Source organism: Coregonus clupeaformis, unplaced genomic scaffold, assembly GCF_020615455.1.
Source record: "Coregonus clupeaformis isolate EN_2021a unplaced genomic scaffold, ASM2061545v1 scaf1119, whole genome shotgun sequence".
NCBI classification, from domain to species: Eukaryota; Metazoa; Chordata; class Actinopteri; order Salmoniformes; family Salmonidae; genus Coregonus; species Coregonus clupeaformis.
The window spans coordinates 1-26,973 of record NW_025534573.1 but is presented as its reverse complement, the minus strand read 5'-3'; the positions used below and the strand labels follow the sequence as shown (position 1 = coordinate 26,973).

The following is a 26,973-nucleotide window of genomic DNA, read 5'->3' as shown; positions in this document are numbered from 1 at the left end:
CCATCCAGGCTTGAGTCCCATGCGCAAAACACACATAACAAGTTAGAGAAATGTATGCTGAAGCAAAGTTTCACCTACATTTTAGATAAGACAATATCCTCCTACCTTTCAATCATGTCAAGCATCCATCCAAATCAAATACTTCAATGTGTTCGCCTTTTGTCTTTATAAACTTTCACACAGACTACTACACGACATGGGTAATCCAATCAGCAACACTGCAGCTGTTGATTGCAGTGATCGTCGTTCATAAACGCATGCTATATTTAATCAATACACGACATTCAAGGAGTAGGGACTTTTGATGCAGAAATAGGCTAGAAAATACCGTGTTAATTCTATTAAATTAGCCTACATAATCTTGCTCGCTTGAGGAAGCCAGTTTGGGGTGATAAAAGTGTATTTGATCTACCCCTGAAAACTTGGACAGTGAGCGTGAATCGCATGTATCAGTACCCAGACTATAAATGATATATTAATTTACAAGGTTATGTTAGCTGTCGGCTGGCTACAGTAGGAAAGTAACAATCTAATGAAAGATTTGTTACTTAAATTAGTATTTTATCCCATATGTGTCATCCTATGAAGTGGACGTTATGTTAACGGTTGACCTATTTCAGTATGTCGTTCTTAACTGTTAACTGTTGACCTATTTCAGTATGTCGTTCTTAACTGTTAACTGTTGACCTATTTCATTATGTCATTTTTAACTGTTAACTGTTGACCTATTTCAGTATGTCGTTCTTAACTGTTAACTGTTGACCTATTTCAGTATGTCGTTCTTAACTGTTAACTGTTGACCTATTTCAGTATGTCATTCTTAACTGTTAACTGTTGACCTATTTCAGTATGTCATTCTTAACTGTTAACTGTTGACCTATTTCATTATGTCGTTCTTAACTGTTAAAAGTGGCAGGGTTTACAACTGTTCCTGGAAGGGGCCATTTTCATTGAAATAGACTATCTTCGGTGTATAATGTTTTTTTTTCCATAAAAAGTTACAAGTTTACATAAAAAAAGTTCAAGCTATTCAAGTATTCTGACACACACCACATTACACTGTAATTATATGTATACAGCTTTATATCATATGTGATTTCACATTTTACAGGTCACTTCACCCCATTCACATTCCAAGTAATGATCTGATGGCTGTGGCTTGATACAATGATAAACGAACAAACATGAAATAAGTTCCTCAATATGTTTTTATTGAGTAGTGTAAGGGACAGTCCTCTGTTAATATATACTTGTAATACTTATAATACTTGTACGTATACTTGTCCCAAAGCACACAATCACACACACACATCACATCACACAGGGACACACACAGAGACAACACACAGAGTCAACACATGTTGTTACAATAATGTTTTATCAGGATTTGAGAAACACTGCCCTAGTGTGTGGTCATGTGTCCCTTGTCGTGTGTGTGTGTGTGTCTCTCCCTGTGTATCTCCCTGTGTATCTCCCTGTGTGTCTCCCTGTGTATCTCCCTGTGTATCTCCCTGTGTATCTCCCTGTGTATCTCCCTGTGTATCTCCCTGTGTGTCTACCGCGAGGCGAAGTAGGGCCTGATCTTCATGCAGATGGCTTTGAGAGAGTACCAGGATCCCTTCCAGTTCATCCACACCATCCCGTCATCTGTCCCGTGTTTTGCCATGTACCGTGTGTAAGCCCCGCCCCAGTAGTAACGGCCGTTGGGATTGGCTGAGTGACACCTGTTGTACCACCAGCCACCGCCGTCTTCACGGGAGCACTGCTTGGACGGGTCACCTGGAGTCCTGTTAGAGGGGAGGGGGAGGAGGTGATGGAGAGGGGAGAGGGGAGGGAGGAGGGGGTGGGGAGAGGGAGAGGGGAGAGGGGAGGGGGAGGGAGGAGGGGTTGAGGGAGAGGGGAGAGGGGGGAGATGGGAGTGGAGAGGGGGGAGATGAGAGTGGGTGAGGAGGGGTGGGAGTGGGGGAGATGGGAGTGGGGAGGGGGTGAGGGAGAGGGAGGGGGTGAAGGAGACAGACACAGAGAGAGATGTTTTGATTGACTGAACAACAATCCCTAAACCAAATGTAATTCTTGGAGGGCTGTGTGTCTGTGGGTTTTCACTCCTCCCTTGTACTTGATTGATCAACTAAGATCACTGATTAGTTAGGACCTCCCTCACCTGGTTGTCTAGGTCTTAATTGATTAGTTAGGACCTCCCCTCACCTGGTTGTCTAGGTCTTAATTGATTAGTTAGGACCTCCCCTCACCTGGTTGTCTAGGTCTTAATTGATTAGTTAGGACCTCCCCTCACCTGGTTATCTAGGTCTTAATTGATTAGTTAGGACCTCCCCTCACCTGGTTGTCTAGGTCTTAATTGGACACAAATGTAAAGAAAATTACTAAAACCAGCAGACACACGACCCTCTGGGAATTGGGTTTAACAGCCCTCCCATACCAGTTATCGTTGTCCCTGTCGTAGGTGCTGAACATCATTCCATTGTGGATGGTCATGGTCCGGTTCTCTCCATACAGCCCCGTAGCTCCCTCCAGCATCACGTTACCGGCCGTGCCCGAGTACCCATTGATCGCCATTACGTAGTTTGACGTCTCGCCCTGCAATACCATCAATCAATCAATTAATCAGGATTTTAATTAGCATTATTCACATCATCTTCTGTGCAAAGTGCTTTCCCAGTAACCCAACCCCAGAGTTTGGAGTTCTAGAACGCCATGCGGCTGTTTCTACTGGCCGTGTTACCTGTATGGTAAACTGTTTCTACTGGCCGTGTTACCTGTATGGTAAAGGTACTGGGCGTGGCTGTGTTACCTGTATGGTAAACTGTTTGTACTGGGCGTGGACCTTGTTTCCGGACCAATCCTCCATCTCCATGAGGACCTCAGTGGGACCCTGCTTGGTCAGCTGACTGATGCGGTCATTACCCAGCCAGTACTCCCCTGTCACGTGACACAGGACAAACACACGTGTCAGTGACATCATGACTTTACGTTTATTATTGAGAAAAAGTGGAATTGGAGTTTACCTCCTGAATTTACTGAATATAGATTCAATTGTATGTAGTATGTTTTCATATATTTCCATTTTAGTATATTTTATAGTATATTCATATCCTATTTTTCATGGTTTGTTTTCTCTCACCTGGAGTGTTGCAGTGTCCCTTCCCGACGTCGAAGGCGATATTCCCGAAACCGCTGCGGTAGTTGTCCCAACGTCGGCTGAAGTCTACAGAACCATCCTTCCTGTTCTGAATAGTGGTCCAGCCTGAAGGGCGAGAGAGAGAGAGAGAGAGAGAGAGAGAGGATAAATGGATAGAAAATTGATGCGTTACGATTCTCCTCCCTTCTCCAAAAGTGTGCACTTTTACACTCCCCCCTCATACATTTGAAAAGCAATAGATATATAGAAGCAGGGCTGGAGTGAGTGAGAGAGAAACAGACAACCACCCCACCTCCGTTCTGCGTGGTCTGGTCACAGTAGACCTTGTAGGGCGGGTAGAAGGAGTCAGGCTGGACCAGATACATCCCAGAATCCCTTCCTCCTTTCCTGAAGATGTCCTCACACTCCTTACCTGGAGGGAGGGAGGGAGGACAGACAAGTTTAGTCTTATGTCACGGGTGGGATCTGAAGCCCGGTCTCCCGCCTGGGAAATCAACGTCTTAACCATTAGGCTAAGAGGAAATTCCCTATTGGGCCAAGGGTGACAGTGATTTTGAAGTGACAGGCAGATCCACCTCATCACGAGTCAGACTGACCTCCGCTACATTTCCACACACAGAACCAACCACCAACAGTCTGCATCCTCACCAGAGACAACAGGTATGGGGCAGGAGACGGTGCATGGCTCCTTGCATTCCTCCCTCTGGGCCAGGATAGCCTTCTCCACTCTCTGAATCTTCAACCTGATCTTCTCAAGGACCCCTTGAAGAATCCTGATGGAAGAAGAAGAAGAAGACTTTGTTATGCCACTAATGAATGAACCCCTTGTTAAATAAAGACGCTAACGCTAAGGAAGTGTTTCAGCTGTGACCAGAGGATCTCTATGGCAGTGAGTAGATGCTAATGCTAAGGAAGTGTTTTTCAGCGATGACTTGAAGATGCTAATAGCTGTACGTAGCCCCTCCGATATACGCACGCACACGTCTTGCGCTGCTAACCTTATGGGGACATACAATTCAGTCCCATTCAAAATCCTATTTTCCCTAACCTCAAACCTAACCCGTACCCTTACTCTAACTAACATTAACCCAAAAACCTAACCCTAACCCTAATCCTAAACCTAACCCTATCTCCTAAACCTAACCCTAAACCTAATTCTAACACTAATTCTAACCTTGACCCTAAATCCCCTAGAAATAGCATTTGACCTTATGGGGACCAACAAAATGTCCCCAGTTGGTCAACATTTTCTTGGTTTACTATTCTTGTGGGGACTTCTGGTCCCCACAAGTATAGTTAAACACATCCACACACACGTACACACACACACACACACACACACACACACACCTAATGTTAGAGGGGAAGACGGTGTCTATAGCCTCCTTTGCAAAGGCATGCTGGGTCTCCAGATCGTCCGTGTACTGACTCACCAGGTCACCATTCTCTGTAGAGAAAGAAAGGGCGAGGGAGAGCGGGGGGGAGAGGTATGGGGTACGGGGAGAGGGACAGGGAGAGGTATGGGGTACGGGGAGAGGGACGGGGAGAGGTATGGGGTACGGGGAGAGCGGGACGGGGAGATGGAGAAAGAGAGGGGAGAGAGGGATGGGGAGATGGAGAAAGAGAGGGGAGAGGGGACGGGGAGATGGAGAAAGAGAGGGGAGAGAGGGATGGGGAGATGGAGAAAGAGAGGGGAGAGGGGGACGGGGAGATGGAGAAAGAGAGGGGAGAGGGGGACGGGGAGATGGAGAAAGAGAGGGGAGAGGGGGACGGGGAGATGGAGAAAGAGAGGGGAGAGAGGAGGGGTAAGTGACACCTCTCTCACTATTGTTTTACCTCTCCAAGAAGCATGCTTAGTATGCTCGGCTAATATATGACATCCCTGTATAAGGTATAGGGAAGTCTATATGTTAAGTTATTGGACAGAGCTGAGTATAGACTTGGGGTCTGACCATTTCTGAGACACATAATACGTTTGGATGTTGGGACACTGTCCACTGTGTGGATGTTGGGACACTGTCCACTGCCTTATTGTACATTTTTACTTGTCTTGGGTCATTGTATGTAAATGACATATCTAGCTAGGCCTTACCGTTGCTGACTAGCTGTCTCTCTCTCAGCGCTGTGGACATGCCGTCTACGTAGTTATAGACGTTGTTAGTGGATCTCGACAGGTCGTCAACATCTTTCTGCATTTTCCTCACTTCCTCTTTCACGTTCCTCTCTTGTTTCAGCATGGCTGTCTTCAGCTCACAGCCCGTAGGACACAGCACCCCCTATAGAGCCGGAGGAGGACACACACACTGGATAATGTAGATGCTAATGCTAAGGAAGTGTTACCGCTGTGACCATAGGATCTTTATAGCAGAGATGGTAGATGCTAATGCTAAGGAAGAGTTACCGCTGTGACCATAGGATCTTTATAGCAGAGATGGTAGATGCTAATGTTAAGGAAGTGTTTCCGGTGTGACCATAGGATCTCTATAGCAGTGATGGTAGATGCTAATGCTAAGGAAGTGTTACCGCTGTGACCATAGGATCTTTATAGCAGAGATGGTAGATGCTAATGCTAAGGAAGTGTTACCACTGTGACCATAGGATCTCTATAGCAGTGATGGTAGATGCTAATGCTAAGGAAGTGTTACCGCTGTGACCATAGGATCTTTATAGCAGAGATGGTAGATGCTAATGCTAAGGAAGTGTTACCGCTGTGACCATAGGATCTCTATAGCAGTGACGGTAGATGCTAAAGCTAAGGAAGTGTTACCGCTGTGACCATAGGATCTCTATAGCAGTGACGGTAGATGCTAATGCTAAATATATAGGATCTCTATGGCAGTGATGGTAGATGCTAACGCTAAAGATGTGTTCAGCCCGTAAAACACAACACCCCCTATAGAGCCTGAGGAGGAGGACATGGTTAACTACACTTTATGAAGAGGCTGGATTAATATAATTGATGTGATCAATGTCATTTATTTGATATCGTCTGTTTATGTTTATATATTGTTTGAAAAAATAAATAAAATATCGTCTGATTTGGTATTGATGAATGATAGAATGATGCATTAGACACACGTACAAACACACACATGATGGAACGGTCTCCAACCCTATATCCTAGACACCCACCTGAGCGACCCATGCACCAAAGAGAAGTCCCCATCTGTTTTATAGCACTGCTGTAAGTTGCCTATATGCAGCCAAAACAGAAAGATAAAGCAGCACCGCCGCCCTCAAGATTCTGAGCCTGCCTGGCAGGGTTGGTCCTACAAAGCCAGAGCCCCCCTGATGGGAGAGCATAATATACAAGGAAATTCTCAAAGCTGCTGATGAGAACCTTGACGACCTTGTACCTAGCCGGTGGGGATTCCGGTGGGGTACCCCCACCCAGGTAGTGGCAGTGCTGGCAAAACAAAATAAAAAATCTTACCAAATCTTGCATGCTTTCTCAAAACAGCTGTAACTGTATATGCATTTGTAATTCAGGTCGTTTCTTGAGTTGGGCTCTGGGATGTAAGAGGGACACCAGCCCGTCTGGTGTTCAACCTTCCCAAGTTCTCTCACGTCACCCCGCTCCTCCGCACACTCCACTGGCGTCCAGTTGAAGCTCGCATCTGCTACAAGACCATGGTGCTTGCCTACGGAGCTGTGAGGGGAACGCACCTCCGTACCTTCAGGCTCTGATCAGTCCCTGCACACCCCAAACGAGGGCATTGCGTTCATCCACCTCTGGCCTGCTGGCTCCTACCTCTGCTGAAGCACAGTTCCCGCTCAGCCCAGTCAAAACTGTTCGCTGCTCTGGCACCCCAATGGTGGAACAAGCTCCCACGACGCCCAGGACAGCGGAGTCACTCACCACCTTCCGGAGACATTTGAAACCCCACCTCTTTAAGGAATACCTGGGATAGGATAAAGTAATCCTTCTACCCCCCCTTACCCTTACCCCACCCCAAAGAAAGAAAAAAAAAAAAAAAAAGTTGTAAAGTGGTTGTCCCACTGGCTATAAGGTGAATGCACCAATTTGTAAGTCGCTCTGGATAAGAGCGTCTGCTAAATGACGTAAATGTAAATGTTAATGTAACAACCGTTGAGCATCTGAGCTTATGGTTGATTGTGGAGGAAAGGTGTTGAGTGTGTTAGAGTATGTGCATGTGTGTTTATCCCACATCTGTTGCAAGGGGGTAAGGATGTTAGGGAGAATATAGGATGAACCACAATCATTGTTTGCTAAAATAATAATTGCTTGACAAAAATGTAATGCAATACAATGGCAATCCGGGTTATAGGTAACAATCCTTCGCATGAACTGCCGACATTATTACACATACATGTATTAATTGATAATGATGGAAATTAAGATATGCAAAATATTTGAATAGATATATATTTTTAATAGCTATATAAATATATTGAGGTGAGAGCATTGGAAGCGCTTTTGGTGATTGACCTGCTTCTGTTTTATGGGTGGCACTGTGTGCTGTTTTCAAAGGATGGGTCCTGGCCTCTCGGGGGCCTAGGGATCCGGGGAGACAGGGGCTGGTATGCTGATCACTGGGATGACGGCCCAACTTGGGAATGGGGATAAATAGATTTGAAACTTGTATCTCATTATGGTGTATGGTGAAATAAGTATAGCCAGTTATAATTGTAATGGTTTAGCAGATAATAACAAAAGAAGAACAATATTTACATGGCTCCAAGAGAAGGAATATAATATCCATTGTTTACAGGAAACTCATTCAACAATTCTAGATGAAGTTGTGTGGAAAAAGGAATGGGGGGCGAAATATACTTCTCCCATTGGCAAAGAAACTCAAAAGGGGTGATGATATTAATTAACAGTAATTTCGATCCGAATGTGCAAATTGTCCAAACAGATCCGCAAGGTAGATGGATGATTTTAGATATGTTATTGGACCATAAACAAATTTAAAACCATAAACCGAAAAGAATTTACTGAAACTGGTTACAAATGACGGAGTCACCCATGATTCACCAAATTATATTTTGAAGGAGGAAACAAAGTACTTTAAGCATATGTTTTTGTTTCAGTCGCCTCCATCTCCTCTAACCGAAGCTAATTGTAGGGATTTTTTTCTATTGATAATGTCAAATTAACAGCCATACAGAAAGACTCATGTGAAGTTGAAATTACAGAGGAGGAACTTCTGGATGCAATTAAGGACTTTAAGTCTGGGAAAACTCCAGGGTTGGATGGCATACCAGTCGAGGTATACCAAACCTTTTTTGATATACTCAGAGGACCGTTATTAGCATGTTTTAACCACTCCTATGTAAATGGTAGATTATCAGACACTCAAGAAGAAGGTCTGATTTCATTATTACTGAAGCAGGATAGAAGTGGGAAATATAAAGATCCAGTCCATTAAAAAAAATTGGCGGCCCCTTACACTTCAGTGTTGTGATGCAAAAATTCTAGCAAAATGTATAGCGCATATAATTAAAAAGGTATTGTCGGATATTATTCATCCTAATCAGACAGGTTTTCTTACATGGACGATACATTGGAAATAATATAAGGCAAGTACTGGAAACAATAGAACACTATGGAAAATCTGGGAAACCAGGCCTGCTATTCATAGCAGACTTCGAAAAGGCATTTGATAAAGTACGACTGGAGTTTATATATAAATGCCTGGAGCATTTCAATTTTGGAGAAGCTCTTATAAAATGGGTTAAAATCATGTATAGTAACCCTGTGTAAAATAGTCAATAATATCTATTTCTCAGAAAGTTTTAAACTGTCAAGAGGAGTAAAACAAGGTTGTCCACCATCGGCATATCTATTCATTATGGCCATCGAAATGTTAGCTATTAAAATCAGATCTAACAATAATATCAAGGGATTATAAATCCAGGGCTTAAAAAAGGTGTCATTTTACACTGATGATTCATGTTTTCTTTTAAATCCACAACTAGAATCCCTCCACAGCCTCATAGAGGATCTAGATACATTTTCTAGCCTCTCTAGATTACAACCAAATTATGACAAATGTACTATATTACGTATTGGATCAATAAAAAATACAATTTTTAAATTACCATGTAGTTTACCAATAAAATGGTCTGATGGTGATGTGGATATACTCGGAATACATATCCCAAATGAAATAAATGATCTCAATCCAATACATTTTAATAGAAAGTTAGCAAAAATAGATAAGATCTTGTTACCATGGAAAGGTAAATACCTGTCTATTAACTCTTTAGTATTATCCCAGTTTACCTATTTGCTTATGGTCTTTTAAATTATATGAGAAATTTTTTTTCCATTTTATTTGGAACGGCAAGCCAGACAAAATTAAACGGGCCTATTTATATAATGAATATGAATTCGGAGGACAGAAATTATTAAATATTAAAGCATTAGACCAATCACTAAAGGCTTCAGTCATACGTAAAATGTAAAAGTTATACTTAAATCTGAACTGGTTCTCTAGCAAATTAGTAAGATTGTCTCACCCAATGTTCAAGAATGGCCTTTTTCCCTTTATTCAGATTACAACCTCTAACTTTCAGTTATTTGAAAAGGAAATCATCTCCCAAATATCACTATTCTTAAACAAGCCATAAAAAGTTGGTTGCAACAAATATTGTGGTTAATCTCAAATATACTAATTGATAAAAAGCCAGTATTTTTTTATAAAAAAAAGGTATAATCTTCGTAAATGATATTATCGGTAGGACTGGTGAAGTTATGTCGCACATGCAGCTAATAAAAACATATGGGAATGTCTGCTCTACCCAAAATTACAACCAAATAATTGCAGCATTACCGCAAAAATGGAAGAGGAAAGTGGAAGGGGGAAAAAGTAAGGAACTTGTCTGTCGGCCTTGCATTAAAGAACATAATTGGTTAAAGAAAATTGTGATAAATAAAAAAGTATACCAGTTTCATTTAAGGACCAAAGGATTGATAGACATTTACATTTTAGTCATTTTGCAGACGCTCTTATCCAGAGCGACTTACAGTTAGTAGGTACATACATAATTTTTATTTTTCATACTGGCCCCCCGTGGGAATCGAACCCACAACCCTGGCGTTGCAAACGCCATGCTCTACCAACTGAGCTACATCCCTGCCGGCCATTCCCTCCCCTACCCTGGACGACGTTGGGCCAATTGTGCGCCGCCCCATGGGTCTCCCGGTCGCGGCCGGCTACGACAGAGCCTGGATTTGAAACAGAATCTCTAGTGGCACAGCTAGCACTGCGATGCAGTGCCTTAGACCACTGCGCCACTTGGGAGGTAGATAGCCGTCCCATATAGATTTCAAAATATTTTGGAAGAGATTTTTGACGTACCGATCCCATGGCATAGTGTTTATGAACTGATACGCAAAACGACGCCGGATTCAAAACTTATAATTTTTCCATTTAAATTATTATAAAAAATTCTTGCTACCAATAGAATGTTATTTATATGGGGGATACAATCTTCCCAGCTCTGCAGATTCTGCTGCGAAGAGACAGAATCATTAGATCATTTGTTTTGGTACTGTCCATTTGTAGCTTGTTTTTGGTCACAGGTCCTGGAACGGCTAAAGGATTGCAATATTTACCTGGACTAACCCTGCAGATAGCATTACTGGGTGATCTGAAAAGTCATAGTCAATCGATCAATAATATAATAATACTTTTAGCAAAAAATTCTCTTTTGAATTTACAATCTGTAGAAACAATGAGAATAGAAAGGTTCAGAACTTTTGTGAAACATCACAGTACAGTTGAAAAATATATGGCAAATAGAAATCCTATATGGATGGTGTTAAGAGATAGATGGGAGGTGTTGAATGGAGCTGAAGGATGGGACTAATAACAACTAACAACAACTAATAACAACAAGATGACTAATGTAAAACATACTGTGTCCATAATAAGTATATACAGTGAGGGAAAAAAGTATTTGATCCCCTGCTGATTTTGTACGTTTGCCCACTGACAAAGAAATGATTAGTCTATAATTTTAATGGTAGGTTTATTTGAACAGTGAGAGACAGAACAAAATCCAGAAAAACGCATGTCAAAAATGTTATAAATTGATTTGCATTTTAATGAGGGAAATAAGTATTTGACCCCCTCTCAAGCAGAAAGATTTCTGGCTCCCAGGTGTCTTTTATACAGGTAATGGGCTGAGATTAGGAGCACACTCTTAAAGGGAGTGCTCCTAATCTCAGCTTGTTACCTGTATAAAAGACACCTGTCCACAGAAACAATCAATCAGATTCCAAACTCTCCACCATGGCCAAGACCAAAGAGCTCTCCAAGGATGTCAGGGACAAGATTGTAGACCTACACAAGGCTGGAATGGGCTACAAGACCATCGCCAAGGAGCTTGGTGAGAAGGGGTGACAACAGTTGGTGCGAGTTATTCGCAAATGGAAGAAAACACAAAATAACTGTCAATCTCCCACGGCCTGGGGCTCCATGCAAGATCTCACCTCGTGGAGTTGCAATGATCATGAGAACGGTGAGGAATCAGCCCAGAACTACACGGGAGGATCTTGTCAATGACCTCAAGGCAGCTGGGCCCATAGTCACAAAGAAAACAATTGGTAACACATTACGCCGTGAAGGACTGAAATCCTGCAGCGCCCGCAAGGTCCCCCTGCTAAAGAAAGCACATATACAGGCCCTTCTGAAGTTTGCCAATGAACATCTGAATGATTCAGAGGAGAACTGGGTGAAAGTGTTGTGGTCAGATGAGACCAAAATCGAGCTCTTTGGCATCAACTCAACTCGCCATGTTTGGAGGAGGAGGAATGCTGCCTATGACCCCAAGAACACCATCCCCACCATCAAACATGGAGGTGGAAACATTATGCTTTGGGGGTGTTTTTGTGCTAAGGGGACAGGACAACTTCACTGCATCAAAGGGACAATGGACGGCACCATGTACCGTCAAATCTTGGGTGAGAACCTCCTTCCCTCAGCCAGGGCATTGAAAATGGGTCGTGGATGGGTATTCCAGCATGACAATGACCCAAAACACACGGCCAAGGCAACAAAGGAGTGGCTCAAGAAGAAGCACATTAAGGTCCTGGAGTGGCCTAGCCAGTCTCCAGACCTTAATCCCATAGAAAATCTGACGAGGGAGCTGAATGTTTGAGTTGCCAAACGTCAGCCTCGAAACCTTAATGACTTGGAGAAGATCTGCAAAGAGGAGTGGGACAAAATCCCTCCTGAGATGTGTGCAAACCTGGTGGCCAACTACAAGAAACGTCTGACCTCTGTGATTGCCAACAAGGATTTTGCCACCAAGTACTAAGTCATGTTTTGCAGAGGGGTCAAATACTTATTTCCCTCATGAAAATGCTAATCAATTTATAACATTTTTGACATGCGTTTTTCTGGATTTTTTTGTTGTTATTCTGTCTCTCACTGTTCAAATAAACATACCATAAAAATTATAGACTGATCATGTCTTTGTCAGTGGGCAAATGTACAAAATCAGCAGGTGATCAAATACTTTTTTCCCTCACTGTAGGTTCTAGGTTAAGAACTTTTGTGAAAGAGCACAGTTAGAAAGATATGGCATATAGAAGCAAACCGGATGGACATCATGAAAATGATCGGAGAGGTTGAGGGTAGAGGAAGTTCAGGATTAAAAACAAACAAAATAGAATTATTGTAAAATTGACTGTGTCCATAAAATTTATATAGTATGTATAAGCTGGAAGTAGAGGCCTAAGCATTGTTGTTCACTAGTTTACTCCAATTAGGGAAGGGGTGGTGGGGTTGGAAAGTAATAAAGGGAAATATATTTTAAAAAATGATATGTATATGTATGTATGTATGTAATATATATACAGCTCTGGAAAAAATTAAGACACCACTGCAAATTTTTCTTAAATCAGCATCTCTACATGTATGACAGCCATTCCATTCCAGTGTCTGTTGAATTCCAACACAGGCACACCTCATTCTACTCAATTAGGTACTGATTAGGTGATCAGCTGAACCAAATCTTATTTAACGAGGAAAAGTATAAAAACCACTGCTGTGGTCATCACTATCCTCTTGCAATAGGACCAGCTGGATGGCAAAAACAGTGCTAATAGTACCTCAAAAGTAATATTAATCAAATATTAACTATTGACCATGCCAAAAGAGTTGAAAAGGAAAGTTTTGAGTGAGGAAAAGAAGGGTTCAATTCTGTCTTTACTGGCAGAGGGATACATTGAGCGTAAGGTTGCTTCCATCCTTAAAATTTCAAAGACGGCGGTTCATAAGAACAAGGTCAAGCAGCAGATATTGGGGAAAACAAAGCTACAGACCGGCAGAGGGCGAAAACGACTCTCTACTGACCCGGGATGACCACCAACTCATTCGAATGTCACTCAACAACCGTAGGATGACATCAAGTGACCTACAAATAGAATGGCAAACGGCAGCTGGGGTGAAGTGCACGGCGAGGACGGTTCGAAACAGGCTCCTAAGGGCAGGGCTGAAGTCGTGCAAAGCTAGAAAAAATACCTTCACCAATGAGAAGTAAAGAAGAGCCAGGCTGAGGTTTGCAAAAGACCATAAGGATTGGACCGTAGAGGACTGGAGTAAGGTCATCTTCTCTGATGAGTCCAATTTTCAGCTTTGCCCAACACCTGGTCATCTAATGGTTAGACGGAGACCTGGAGAGGCCTACAAGCCACAGTGTCTCGGACCCACTGTGAAATTTGGTGGAGGATCGGTGATGATCTGGGGGTGCTTCAGCAAGGCTGGAATCGGGCAGATTTGTCTTTGTGAAGGACGCATGAATCAAGCCACGTACAAGGTTGTCCTGGAAGAAAACTTGCTTCCTTTTGCTCTGACATTGTTCCCCAACTCTGAGGATTGGTTTTTCCAGCAGGACAATGCGCCATGCCACACAGCCAGGTCAATCAAGGTGTGGATGGAGGACCACCAGATCAAGACCCTGTCATGGCCAGCCCAATCTCCAGACCTGGACCCCATTGAAAACTTCTGGAATGTGATCAAGAGGAAGATGGATGGTCACAAGCCATCAAACAAAGCCGAGCTGCTTGAATTTTTTGTGCCAGGAGTCACCCAACATCAATGTGAAAGACTGGTGGAGAGCATGCCAAGACGCATGAAAGCTGTGATTGAAAATCAGGGTTATTCCACCAAATATTGATTTCTGAACTCTTCCTAAGTTAAAACATTAATATTGTGTTGTTTAAGAATGAACATGAACTTATTTTCTTTGCATTATTCGAGGTCTGACAACACTGCATCTTTTTTGTTATTTTGACCAGTTGTCATTTTCTGCAAATAAATGCTCTAAATGACAATATTATTATTTGGAATTTGGGAGAAATGTTGTCAGTAGTTTATAGAATAAAACAAAAATGTTATTTTTACCCAAACACATACCTATAAATAGTAAAACCAGAGAAACGGATAATTTTTGCATGTCTGTATATGTACAGTTGAAGTCGGTTGGAGTCATTAAAACTCGTTCTTAACCACTAAGCCACTCCACAAATTTCTTGTTAACAAACTATAGTTTTGGCAAGTCGTAAACAATTGTTTACAAACAGATTATTTCACTTATATTTCACTGTATCACAATTCCAGTGGGTCAGAAGTTTACATACACTAAGTTGACTGTGCCTTTAAACAGCTTTGAAAATGATGTCATGGCTTTAGAAGCTTCTGATAGGCTAATTGACATCATTTGAGTCAATTGGAGGTGTACCTGTGGATGTATTTCAAGGCCTACCTTCAAACTCAGTGCCTCTTTGCTTGACATCATGCGAAACTCAAAAGAAATCAGCCAAGATCTCAGAAAAACAATTGTAGACCTCCACAAGTCTGGTTCATCCTTGGGAGCAATTTCCATACGCCTGAAGGTACCACGTTCATCTGTACAAACAATAGTACGCAAGTATAAACACCATGGGATCACGCAGCCGTCATACTGCTCAGGAAGGAGACGCGTTCTGTCTCCTAGAGATGAACGTACTTTGGTGCAAAAAGTGCAAATCAATCCCAGAACAACAGCAAAGGACCTTGTGAAGATGCTGGAGGAAACAGGTACAAAAGTATCTATATCCACAGTAAAACGAGTCCTATATCGACATAACCTGAAAGGCCGCTCAGCAAGGAAGAAGCCACTGCTCCAAAACCGCCATAAAAAAGCCAGACTACGGTTTGCAACTGCACATGGGGACAAAGATCATTATTTTTGGAGAAATGTTCTCTGGTCTGATGAAACAAAAATATAACTGTTTGGCCATAATGACCATCGTTATGTTTGGAGGAAAATGGGGCCTCTTGCAAGCCGAAGAACACCATCCCAACCGTGAAGCACGGGGGTGGCAGCATCATGCTGTGGGGGTGCTTTGCTGCGGGAGGGACTGGTGCACTTCACAAAATAGATGGCATCATGAGGAAGGATATATTGAAGCAACATCTCAAGACATCAGTCAGGAAGTTAAAGCCTGGTCGCAAATGGGTCTTCCAAATGGACAATGACCCCAAACATACTTCCAACGTTGTGGAAAAATGGCTTAAGGACAACTAAGTCAAGGTATTGGAGTGGCCATCACAAAGCCCTGACCTCAATCCTATAGAACATTTGTGGGCAGAACTGAAAAAGCGTGTCTGAGCAAGGATGCCTACAAACCTGACTCAGTTACACCAGCTCTGTCAGGAGGAATGGGCCAAAATTCACCCAACTTATTGTGGGAAGCTTGTGGAAGGCTCCCCGAAACGTTTGACCCAAGTTAAACAATTTAAAGGCAATGCTACTAATTACTAATTGAGTGTATGTAAACTTCTGACCCACTGGGAATGTGATGAAAGAAATAAAAGCTGAAATAAATCATTCTCTCTACTATTATTCTGACATTTCACATTCTTAAAATAAAGTGGTGATCCTAATTGACCTAAGACAGGAAATGTTTACTAGGATTAAATGTCAGGAATTGTGAAAAACTGAGTTTAAATGTATTTGGCTAAGGTGTATGTAAACTTCCGACTTCAACTATATGTATGTATATATATATATATATATATATATATATATATATATATATATATATATATATATATATATATATATATATATATTTGCGAGAGAAAAAAACATATGGGGGATTGGAAGTGATGCAGACAATTACATTGATGGAAGTTACAATATTAAAGCTGATCTACCCCCTGAAAAAAATAACAAATATATAAAACACACACACACACACACACACACACACACACACACACACATCCTCACCATCTGTTCTGAGGCATGTGTACACCCTCCAGCCTCCGGTTGCTCATCCTTCTCCTGCTCCATGCCTCTGGCGGGAGCCGCCGTTGGTCGACCACGGTACTGGCTGCCGCCGCTGACGGGTGGGGGGCTGTTGCGGGCGGGGCTGTAGGTCTCACTCCCTCTGGATAAGGGACGGTGGCCGCGAGGGTCCACTACTGTTTTGGGCTGGGGGGAGAGAGAGAGAGCGAGAGCGAGAGACAGAGAGAGACAGAGAGAGAGAGAGACAGAGAGAGAGACAGAGAGAGAGACAGAGAGAGAGAGCGAGAGAGCGAGAGAAAGCGAGACAGAGAGAGCGAGAGAGAGAGACAGAGAGAGAGCGTGAGAGACAGAGAGAGAGAGCGCGAGAAAGAGACAGAGAGAGAGCGAGAGAGCGCGAGAGAGAGCGAGAGAGAACGAGAGAGAGACAGAGAGAGCGAGACAGAGAGAGCGAGAGAGAGAGCGAGACAGAGGGAGAGAGAGTGAGAGAGAGAGAATTTATTATTTTATCACAATGTATATTGTATACATTGTTGCTTTGGCAATATTGACGCAATGTTTTTCATGCCAATAAAGCAGCTTGAATTGAATTGAGAAGATGAATGGTGTTCGCCCAGAGAGAGACAGAGAGAGAGATGGGATTAAACTTTGCAGAGAGACTCAGTGTGAAAGACTAAGGAACACTATGAGGGTTAAATGAAACTCCAAATGACACACTAATGAAAGAGATCCATTTACTTCGGTCTTAACCCCCTGTGAAAGATAAACAAGATAAAAAACAAATATTGAATATGAGAATATCATTATTACAAGTGGAGGGTTCAGAGTGGAACACAGTAATCAATGATCATCAACTCCAATTTGCAGTCTTATAATACTAACAAATTGCATATTTTCTTCATACTATATAACGTATAGTAAATATATAGTATTGGAGCCCCGACCAGGACTGGAACCCGGGTTCAGTGCCTGGCAACCCAACATCTTAGCCGTTACGCCAAGAGATCGAAACCTCTTGACACGGTTGCTAGGTGACTGTAGATTTCCGCCTAAACAAACATCCCCAAACGTAATATTTTTTTTAACAATAACTGGTAATGTTCCATATATATTTTTTAAAGGTCTTAGTGCTGAGCGATTAACCGAAATGTCGGTTGTTTTTCATTTTTTTTTAAATAACAAATTGACCGATGTCTGTTCAATTATTTGAATTGCATTTCGTTTTTTTTTCTTCTTCTTCTGTGAGCTCAATGTGCAGTTTCTGTTGGGATAAATCAGATCCAGCCTGAACTGTACGTTGTAGTAGGGAGTTGTGGTTTCCAACAGAGGGCCGTGATAGAGAGGGATAGTTGCTTGCCAGCCTGAAAATACATGATCTAAGTGATTGATAGTTGGTTTTCAGCAGTCATACAAGTCTGCCTTATTTACTTTGAAGAACTACTAAAATAGTGATTTAGTCAGACAGCAGCTCTATAGAGATGAGATGATGACTTGAAATAATAAAGTTATCAAATTAAACAAATATTTTATTAAAGTAATAATTGATGGTTAATAAGTGATAAGCAGTAATGGGCAGTCACTAGCATCATGGGACTTGTATTCATTGTTTTATTCAGTGTTCTTACTGCATTCAACCCACATAGGGCGGCAAGTAGCTTTGTGGGTAAGAGCGTTGTGCCAGTAACCGAAAGGTCGCTGGTTCTAATCCCCGAGCCGACTAGTTGAAAAATCTGTCGATGTGCCCTTAAGCAAGGCACTTAACCCTAATTGCTCCTGTAAGTCGCTCTGGATAAGTGCGTCTGCTAAATGACCCATTCATAATGCAAAGTGCATTTAATGTCTAAAGAAATTATCGAAAACTGTATTTATTATATCTAACCGAAACCGAACCGACCTCAAAAAGCACTAATCGCTCAGCTCTAGGATCTGTAACCTTCTGGTAAAAATAGTTAGAAATAGCTGAGGTCACCTTTGAGAACGCAAGCTCAAGTACATAATACAAATGTTATAAAAAATCATATATACTTTTTTTTTTTCCTATTCAACAAAAGTGCTTGAAATGACTGCACCGCTTTCTAAATATAGTAACAAACAAATTATAAACTGTTAAATAAATCTGATAAATCTGAATGTTCTCCTAAACATCCACTGAGCGGCGCAGAGACACTATTAACAATGTGTACAGACTCTTTAACAATTTCAGCCTTAAGCATGAAGTGATTTTTGTCCGTCTGTGACCAAGAGAAACTGGTCTTCTTTAAATTCTACGAAATTATTTAGAATTTATTCATGTTGAGACCTCTAAATCCAGCTGAGAATATCAAAGCGAGAAAACACAGCGGCTGGACCAGCTAGACTGTCATCTTTCATTTGCCGTCTCCCAAAACTGGGCTCACTCGCTCAGAGGAAGAGATCATCTAATGGTTGTTTAGCAACAAAACCAACGTGTGCGCAACTATGGGACGAAACAGACGGGGTTGGCTCAGAGTTTTTACAGCATGTAAACTATATATTTCGCCTCCAATGTTTATTCGAAAACATAAATCAAGTTGCAGAATGAGCATTTGTCTCTCAAATACATCGTTACAGTTGTTGGCTAGCTATCTAGTGAATTTGAGCCATATTAGACCTGATATCACTCAAATTACCTCAAAACAAGACACGGTATCAAGAACAAAATAAAAACTAGCTGAAACGAGCCACCTACGATTGCCCACATGGGGGGGGGGGCTACCTGGCAATCCAGAATCATAAGAAAACACGGCCTGCCCCTTTGAAGAGCGCACATCGTTTTCGTGACACTGTCTATAGGCCAGAAAATGTGACACGTCACTCCATATGCAATCGTGGGGTCTGAAACCTGACACTTCAAGTCAGCTCCGCTGAGAGAGTGGAAACAGATTCCAAACAAACTGGTTTTCTGGCAATGCTACGGCGTTCACAGAGCACACCAAAATGTCAGTCGGAACCGGTTCAGAACCGCTCAAAGTACCCCATAACGTCTAAGCGTTAAAGGCCCATTACAGTCAAAAACAAGATTTTCCTGAGTTTTATATATTACAGTATATAGTATATACATTACCAGGTCATATTCGTCGTAGTCGTCTTGACAACGGACAGCGTAGACACACAGGCAGAGCAGCAGTAGCCACTTCATGTTGGCGTTAGATGGTGGTGTCTCAATAAAGTTTCTGCCTTTGAAGGTGAACTGATTTCAGTGGAGCACACAGCCTTATTTATACCTGTCCCAAGCACCGCCCCCCCCTCTCTCTCTCTATCTCTCTCTGTCTCTCTCGCTCTCTCTCTCTCTATCTCTCTCTGTCTCTCTCGCTCTCTCTCTCTCTGTCTCTCTCTCTCTATCTCTCTCTCTCTCTGTCTCTCTCTATCTCTCTCTCTGTCTCTCTCTCTCCCGTCTCTCTCTGTCTCTCTCTCTCTCTCGTCTCTCTCTCTCTCTCTCTCTCTCTCTCTCTCTCTCTCTCTCTCTCTCTCTCTCTATCTCTCTCTCTCTCTCTCCTCTCTGTCTCTCTCTCTCTATCTCTCTCTTCTCTCTCTCTGTCTCTCTCGCTCTCTCTCTATCTCTCTCTGTCTTCCTCTCGCTCTCTCTCTCTCTGTCTCTCTCTCTCCCTCTCTCTCTCTCTGTCTCTCTCTATCTCTCTCTGTCTCTCTCTCTCTCTGTCTCTCTCTGTCTCTCTCTCTCTGTCCTCTCTCTCTCTCTCTCTCTCTCTCTCTCTCTCTCTCTCTCTCTCTGTCTCTCTCTCTCTCTCTCTCTCTGTCTCTCTCTCTGTCTCTCTCTCTCTCTGTCTCTCAATTCAATTTCAATTTCAATTCAATGTAAGTGCTTTATTGGCATGGGAAATGTATGTTAACTTTGCCAAACAAGTGAAGTAGATAGTAAACAAAAGTGAAATAAACAATAAATATTAACAGTAAACATTACACTCAGAAGTTCCAAAATAATAAAGACATTTCAAATGTCATATTATGTATATATACAGTGTTGTAACAATGTGCAAATAGTTAAAGTACAAATGGGAAAATAAATAAACATAAATATGGGTTGTATTTACAATGGTGTTTGTTCTTCACTGGTTGCCCTTTTCTTGTGGCAACAGGTCACAAATCTTGCAGCTGTGATGGCACACTGTGGTTTTTCACCCAGTAGATAAGGGAGTTTATCAAAATTGGGTTTGTTTTTGAATTCTCTGTGGGTCTGTGTAATCTGAGGGAAATATGTGTCTCTTATATGGTCATACATTTGGCAGGAGGTTAGGAAGTGCAGCTCAGTTTCCACCTCATTTTGTGGGCAGTGTGCACATAGCCTGTCTTCTCTTGAGAGCCAGGTCTGCCTACGGCGGCCTTTCTCAATAGCAAGGCTATGCTCACTGAGTCTGTACATAGTCAAAGCTTTCCTTAAGTTTGGGTCAGTCACAGTCTCTCTCTCTCTCCCTCTAACCACAGATTTAGGAGTGTACCCTCGCTTAACTATTATGGAGGTTGAATGTAAACCTATCCTTAAATCAGGGTCTAGGAATGTGTCCCCAATGTCCCGGAGCAGAACTTTAGAATGACACCCTATGGGCTCCAAGCTGAAGCAGAACTTTAGAATGACACCCTATGGGCTCCAAGCCGAAGCAGAACTTTAGAATGACACCCTATGGGCTCCAAGCTGAAGCAGAACTTTAGAATGATGATAAAGTAGGTTACGGACAAGCAGACACGTTTGTGTTGATATGTCTCATAGTCAGCATGCATACACATTGCATAACATGTAAACATCTGTCTCATTCTCTATCGGCTAGCTTCATCATCCTCATCATCATCATTTCCTGATAGCTGAGTTAGTAGTGAGTTACCCACTTGACAGAACATGTTGTTTGTTTGATCATGGTATTTACCTAGATGAGGTCATACCTCCACCCACTGAAAACCAAACACACACCCTGGACTGCTGGATCGATGGAGGACATTCAGCCTGAGCCTGGGGTCTATTCACTAGGAACCAAACGGAAGCTATTTGTCTAATAAGAAACTCAGTTGAGAAGCGTTTTGTTATGGATTTCTACGGTGTGCACCAATGAATACCCCCTTGGACTGACCACAAATGAATACACCCCTGGACTGACCATTAATGAATACACCCCTGGACTGACCACAAAATGAATACCATGAATGCTATTGAGTTGTTACGTGACACGTGACTTCCGTCTCGCTTCCGCATTGTCTCCGTGCTGCTCTGCTGTTTGTTGCTACTTGGCTGCCAACAAACTATTCACGTTTTACTTTAATAAACGTTTAATCAATCTCTGTGTTCAACAAAATTTACCAACTTTTTAGTTTTGTCCTCACTCATCTTTTTCGTTAAACTTTTTCACCGGACGTTTATCCCGAGACAGAAGAGTCAGAAGAGTCTTTTTTCCTGTGCGTTTTAGCTGCCAACTTTACGTATTTTCCTTTTTCCATCGCAACTTTTTTCCTTATTCAACTTTTTTCCTCGACGCTTTATCTGGACATGGTTCATCAACATCTTCAACACGCTGGAAGCTAAGTAGTAACATTAACATGATGTCTTCTAATTGCAGTCGCTGTACTCATAATATACAGGAGAATTCTCGCCTACGGCGAGAATAGCTGTGCTACAAGCCCAGCTTCAGACGCAATGCTGTTAGGCAGGTAATATCCAGTGTAGGAAAGGAAGAACAGCGTCTGTGCCACCAGTAAGTACAGACAGTAATGTTAGTATAAATCCCCCGCACAGTCCCGCAGACGGACAACTTTCTCATGGCTTCTGGAGGGAAATACTGTTGGAATGCTCAACCGTGTCGCTCATTCAGCCGACAGAAACCTTCAACCGGTTTTCCCCATTATGTAGCGAGTTGGAGTCCGAGTCTGAGTCTTCTCTAGTCTCTACTCCTCCCCGTTACGGGGTCTGAGACTCCGAAGGCTCCACCATTAGCTCTGACAAATTGAAAACCCTAGTCGCCGGCGACTCCATTACCCGCAGTATTAGACTTAAAACGAATCACCCAGCGATCACACACTGTTTACCAGGGGGCAGGGCTACCGACGTTAAGGCTAATCTAAAGATGGTGCTGGCTAAAGCTAAAACTGGCAGAGTGTAGAGAGTATAGAGATATTGTTATCCACGTCGGCACCAACGATGTTAGGATGAAACAGTCAGAGGTCACCAAGTGCAACATAGCTTCAGCGTGTAAATCAGCTAGAAAGATGTGTCGGCATCGAGTAATTGTCTCTGGCCCCCTCCCAGTTAGGGGGAAGTGATGAGCTCTACAGCAGAGTCTCAGCAACTCAATCGCTGGTTGAAAACTGTTTTCTGCCCCTCCCAAAGATAACATTTGTGGATAATTGGCCCTCTTTCTGGGACTCACCCACAAACAGGATCAAGCCTGACCTGCTGAGGAGTGACGGACTCCATCCTAACTGGAGGGGTGCTCTCCTCTTATCTACCAACATAGATAGGGCTCTAACTCCTCTAGCCCCAACAGTGAAATAGGGTGCAGGCCAGGCAGCAGGCTGTTAGCCAACCTGCCAGCTTAGTGGAGTCTGCCAATAGCATAGTCAGTGTAGTCAGCTCAGCCATACCCATTGAGACTGTGTGTGCCTCGACCTAGGTTGGGCAAAACTAAACATGGTGGTGTTCACCCTAGCAATCTTATTAGGATAAAGACCTCCTCCATTCCTGCCATTATTGGAAAAGAGATCGTGATACCTCACATCTCAAAATAGGGTTACTTAATGTTAGATCCCTCACTTCAAAGGCAGTCAATAGTCAATGAACTCATCACTGATCATGTAATCTTGATGTGATTGGCCTGACTGAAACATGGCTTAAGCCTGATGAATTTGCTGTGTTAAATGAGGCCTCACCTCCTGGTTACAACTAGTGACCATATTCCCGTGCATCCACGTACGAGGTGTTGCTAACATTTACGATATGGGTAAATTTCAATTCTACAAAAAAAAAATGACGTTTTCATCTTTCGCTTCTAGTCATGAAATCTATGCAGCCTACTCAATCACTTTTATAGCTACTGTTTACAGGCCTCTGGGCCATATACAGCGTTCCTCTCTGAGTTTCCTGAATTCCTATCGACCTTGTAGTCATAGCAGATCATATTCTAATTTTTGGTGATTTTAATATTCATGGAGAAGTCCACAGACCCACTCCAAAAGTCTTTGGAGCCATTATCGACTCAGTGGGTTTTTGTCCAACATGTCTCTGGACCTACTCACTGCCACAGTCATACTCTGGACCTAGTTTTGTCCCATGGAATAAATGTTGTAGATCTTAATGTTTTTCCACAAAATCCTTGACTATCGGACCACCATTTTATTACGTTTGCAATCGCAACAAATAATCTGCTCAGACCCCAAACCAAGGAGCATCGGTGTCATATAAATTCTCCAGACAACACAAAAATTCATTGATGCCCTCCAGACTCTCTTCTGCCTACCCAAGGACGTCAGAGGACAAAAAATCAGTTAACCACTTAACTGAGGAACTCAATTTAACCTTGCGCAATACCCTAGATGCAGTTTGCACCCCTAAAAACGAAAACATTTGTCATAAGAAACTAGCTCCCTGGTATACAGAAAATACCCTTGAGCTTTGAAGCAAGCTTCCAGGAAATTGGAACGGAAATGGCGCCACACCAAACTGGAAGTCTTCCAACTAGCTTGGAAAGACAGTACCGTGCAGTACCGAAGAGCCCTCACTGCTGCTCGATCATCCTACTTTTCCAAAATTAATCTAGGAAAATAAGAACAATCCAAAATTTCTTTTTTGATACTGTTGCAAAGCTAACTAAAAGCAGCATTCCCAAGAGAGGATGGTTTTCACTTCAGCAGTGATAAGTTGCCAGACTTCTTTGAGGAAAGATCATGACCATTAGAAAGCAAATTACGGACTCCTCTTTGAATCTGCGTATTCCTCCAGGGATAAATCGCTGTCCTGGATCTGCACAGCTCTGCGAGGGCCTGGGATCGGGAGACACTTAGAGTGTTTTAGTACTATATCTCTTGACACAATGATGAAAAATAATCATGGCCTCCTAAACCTTCAAAGCTGCATACTGGATCCCTATTCCCTACTAAACTGCTCGGAAGGAGCTGCTTCCCTGTGCTTGGCCCTCCTATGTTGAACATAATAAACAGCTCTCTATCCACGGATGTGTACCAAACTCAATAAAAGTGGCAGTGATAAAGCCTCTCTTGTAAAAAGCCAAACCTTGACCCGGAAAATATAAAAAAACTATCGGCCTATTTCGAATCTTCCATTCCTCTCAAAATTTAGAAAAAGCTGTTGCGCAGCAACTCACTGCCTTTCTGAAGACAAACAATGTATACGAAATGCTTCAGTCTGGTTTTAGACCCCTATCATAGCACTGAGACTGCACTAGTAAGGTGGTAAATGTGCACCTTTAATGGCGTCAGACCGAGGCTCTGCATCTGTCCTCGTGCTACTAGACCTTAGTGCTGCCTTTGACACCATCGATCACCACATTCTTTTGGAGAGACTGGAAACCCAAATTGGTCTACACGGACAAGTTCTGGCCTGGTTTAGATCCTACCTGTCGGAAAGATATCAGTTTGTCTCTGTGAATGGTCTGTCCTCCGACAAATCAACTGTACATTTCTTGTGTTCCTCAAGGTTCCGTTTTAGGACAACACTATTGTTTTCCTATATATTTTACCTCTTGGGGATGTTACTTCAAAACATAATGTTAACTTTCACTGCTATGCGGATGACACACAGCCAAAGTTACATTTCAATGAAGCATGGTGAAGCCCCAAAATTGCCCTCGCTAGAAGTCCTGTGTTTCAGACATAAGGAAGTGGATGGCTGAAAACTTTTTACTTTAAACTCGGACAAAACAGAGATGCTTTGTACTAGGTCCCAAGAAACAAAGAGATCTTCTGTTAAATCTGACAATTCATCTTGATGGTTGTAAAGTCGTCTCAAATAAAACTGTGAAGGACCTAGGCGTTACTCTTGACCCTGATCTCTCCTTTTGCACGAACATATCAAGACTGTTTCCAAGGACAGCTTTTTCCATCTACGTAACATTGCAAAAATCAGAAATTTTCTGTCCAAAAATGATGCAGAAAAAATTAATCCATGCATTTGTTACTTCTAGATTAGACTATTGCAATGCTCTATTTTCCGGCTACCCGGATAAAGCACTAAATAAACTTCAGTTAGTGCTAAATCACGTGCTGCAATAGAATCCTGACTAGAAACCAAGTGATCATATTACTCCAGTGCTAGCTTCCCTACACTTGCTCCTGTTAAGCAAGGGCTGATTTCAAGGTTTTACTGTTAACCATAAAAGCGTTACATGGGCTTGCTCCTACCTATCTTTCGAATTGGTCCTCCGTACATACCAATACGTACGCTACGGTCACAAGACGAGGCCTCCTAATTGTCCCTAGAATTTCTAAGCAAACAGCGGGAGGCAAGGGCTTTCTCCTATAGATCTCCATTTTTATGGAACAGTCTGCCTACCCATGAGAGATGCCGCAGACTCGGTCTCAACCTTTAAGTCTTTACTGAAGACTTATCTCTTCAGTAGGTCATATGATTGAGTGTAGTCTGGCCCAGGAGTGTGACAGTGAACGGAAAGGCTGGAGCGGCCGAACAGCCCTTGCTGTCTCTGCCGGGCCGGTTCCCCTCTCCCACTGGGGTTCTCTGCCTCTAACCCTGTTGCAGGGCTGAGTCACTGGCTTGCTGGTGCTCTTCATGCGTCCCCTGGGAGGGGCGTCACTTGAGTGGGTTGAGTTACTGACGTGATCTTCCTGTCTGGGGTTGGCGCCCCCTTGGTTTGTGCTGTGTGGTGAGACCTCTGTGGGCTATACTCGGCCTTGTCTCCAGGATTGTAAGTTGGTGGTTGGGGATATCCCTCTAGTGGTGCGGGGCTGTGCTTTGGCGGAGTGGGTGGGGTTATATCCTTCCTGTTTGGCCCTGTCCGGGGTTTCTTCGGATGGGGGCCACGTGTCTCGGACCGCTCCTGTCTCAGCCTCCAGTATTTATGCTGCAGTAGTTTATGTGTGTCGGGGGCTGGGGTTAGTTGGTTATACCTGGAGTACTTCTCTGTCTTATCCAGTGTCCTGTGTGAATTTAAGTAATGCTCTCTCTAATTCTCTCGTTCTCTCTTTCTCTCTGAGAACCTGAGCCCCTAAGGACCATACGTCAGGACTACCGGGCATGATGACACCTTGCTGTCCCCAGTCCGCCTGGCCTTGCTGCTATTCCAGTTTAAACTGTTCTGCCTGCGTTATGGAACCCCTACCTGTCCCAGACCTGCTGTTTTAAAACTCTAATGATCGACTATGAAAAGCCAACTGAGATTTATTCCTGATTATTTTTGACCATGCTTGTCACTTTCTATGACACATTTTGAACATCTTGGCATGGTTCTGTTATAACCTCCTACCCGGCACAGCCAGAAGAGGACTGGCCACCCCTCATAGCCTGGTTCCTCTCTAGGTTTCTTCCCTAGGTTTTGCCTTTCTAGGGAGTTTTTCCTAGC

At 42.8% G+C, this 26,973-nt stretch overlaps 1 protein-coding gene across 2 annotated transcripts; it reads right to left on the bottom strand.

Annotated features, from left to right (window-relative positions):
- Nucleotides 1–1,190: 1,190 nt before the first annotated feature.
- On the bottom strand, nucleotides 1,191–19,653 carry LOC121558043 (fibrinogen beta chain). Of its 2 annotated transcripts, XM_041871523.2 has the most exons (11): nucleotides 19,509–19,641; nucleotides 17,165–17,179; nucleotides 16,412–16,615; nucleotides 5,250–5,433; nucleotides 4,508–4,604; nucleotides 3,806–3,930; nucleotides 3,450–3,569; nucleotides 3,140–3,262; nucleotides 2,810–2,937; nucleotides 2,438–2,595; nucleotides 1,191–1,787 (listed from the first exon to the last, which is right to left on the bottom strand). In XM_041871523.2, exons 1-11 carry the CDS (start codon nucleotides 19,581–19,583, stop codon nucleotides 1,556–1,558), a joined length of 1,461 nt encoding a protein of 486 aa, XP_041727457.2. In that variant the 5' UTR covers nucleotides 19,584–19,641; the 3' UTR covers nucleotides 1,191–1,555. The 2 variants fall into 2 exon arrangements, with proteins under 2 accessions (XP_041727457.2, XP_041727458.2); XM_041871524.2 differs by lacking the exon at nucleotides 17,165–17,179 and having other exon boundaries at nucleotides 19,509–19,653.
- Between the last annotated feature and the right edge of the window lie 7,320 nt (nucleotides 19,654–26,973).

Bases quoted from the DNA above. Each gene is read 5' to 3' on its own strand.
- LOC121558043 (XM_041871523.2), bottom strand. From the start codon at position 19,583: ATGAAGTGGCTACTGCTGCTCTGCCTGTGTGTCTACGCTGTCCGTTGT. The intron at 4,605-5,249 runs GTAAGGCCTAGC...CTTTCTCTACAG, and splicing joins GAGACAGCTAGTCAGCAACG to AGAATGGTGACCTGGTGAGT. The intron at 3,931-4,507 runs GTGTGTGTGTGT...TTCTTCCATCAG, and splicing joins GTCTTCCCCTCTAACATTAG to GATTCTTCAAGGGGTCCTTG.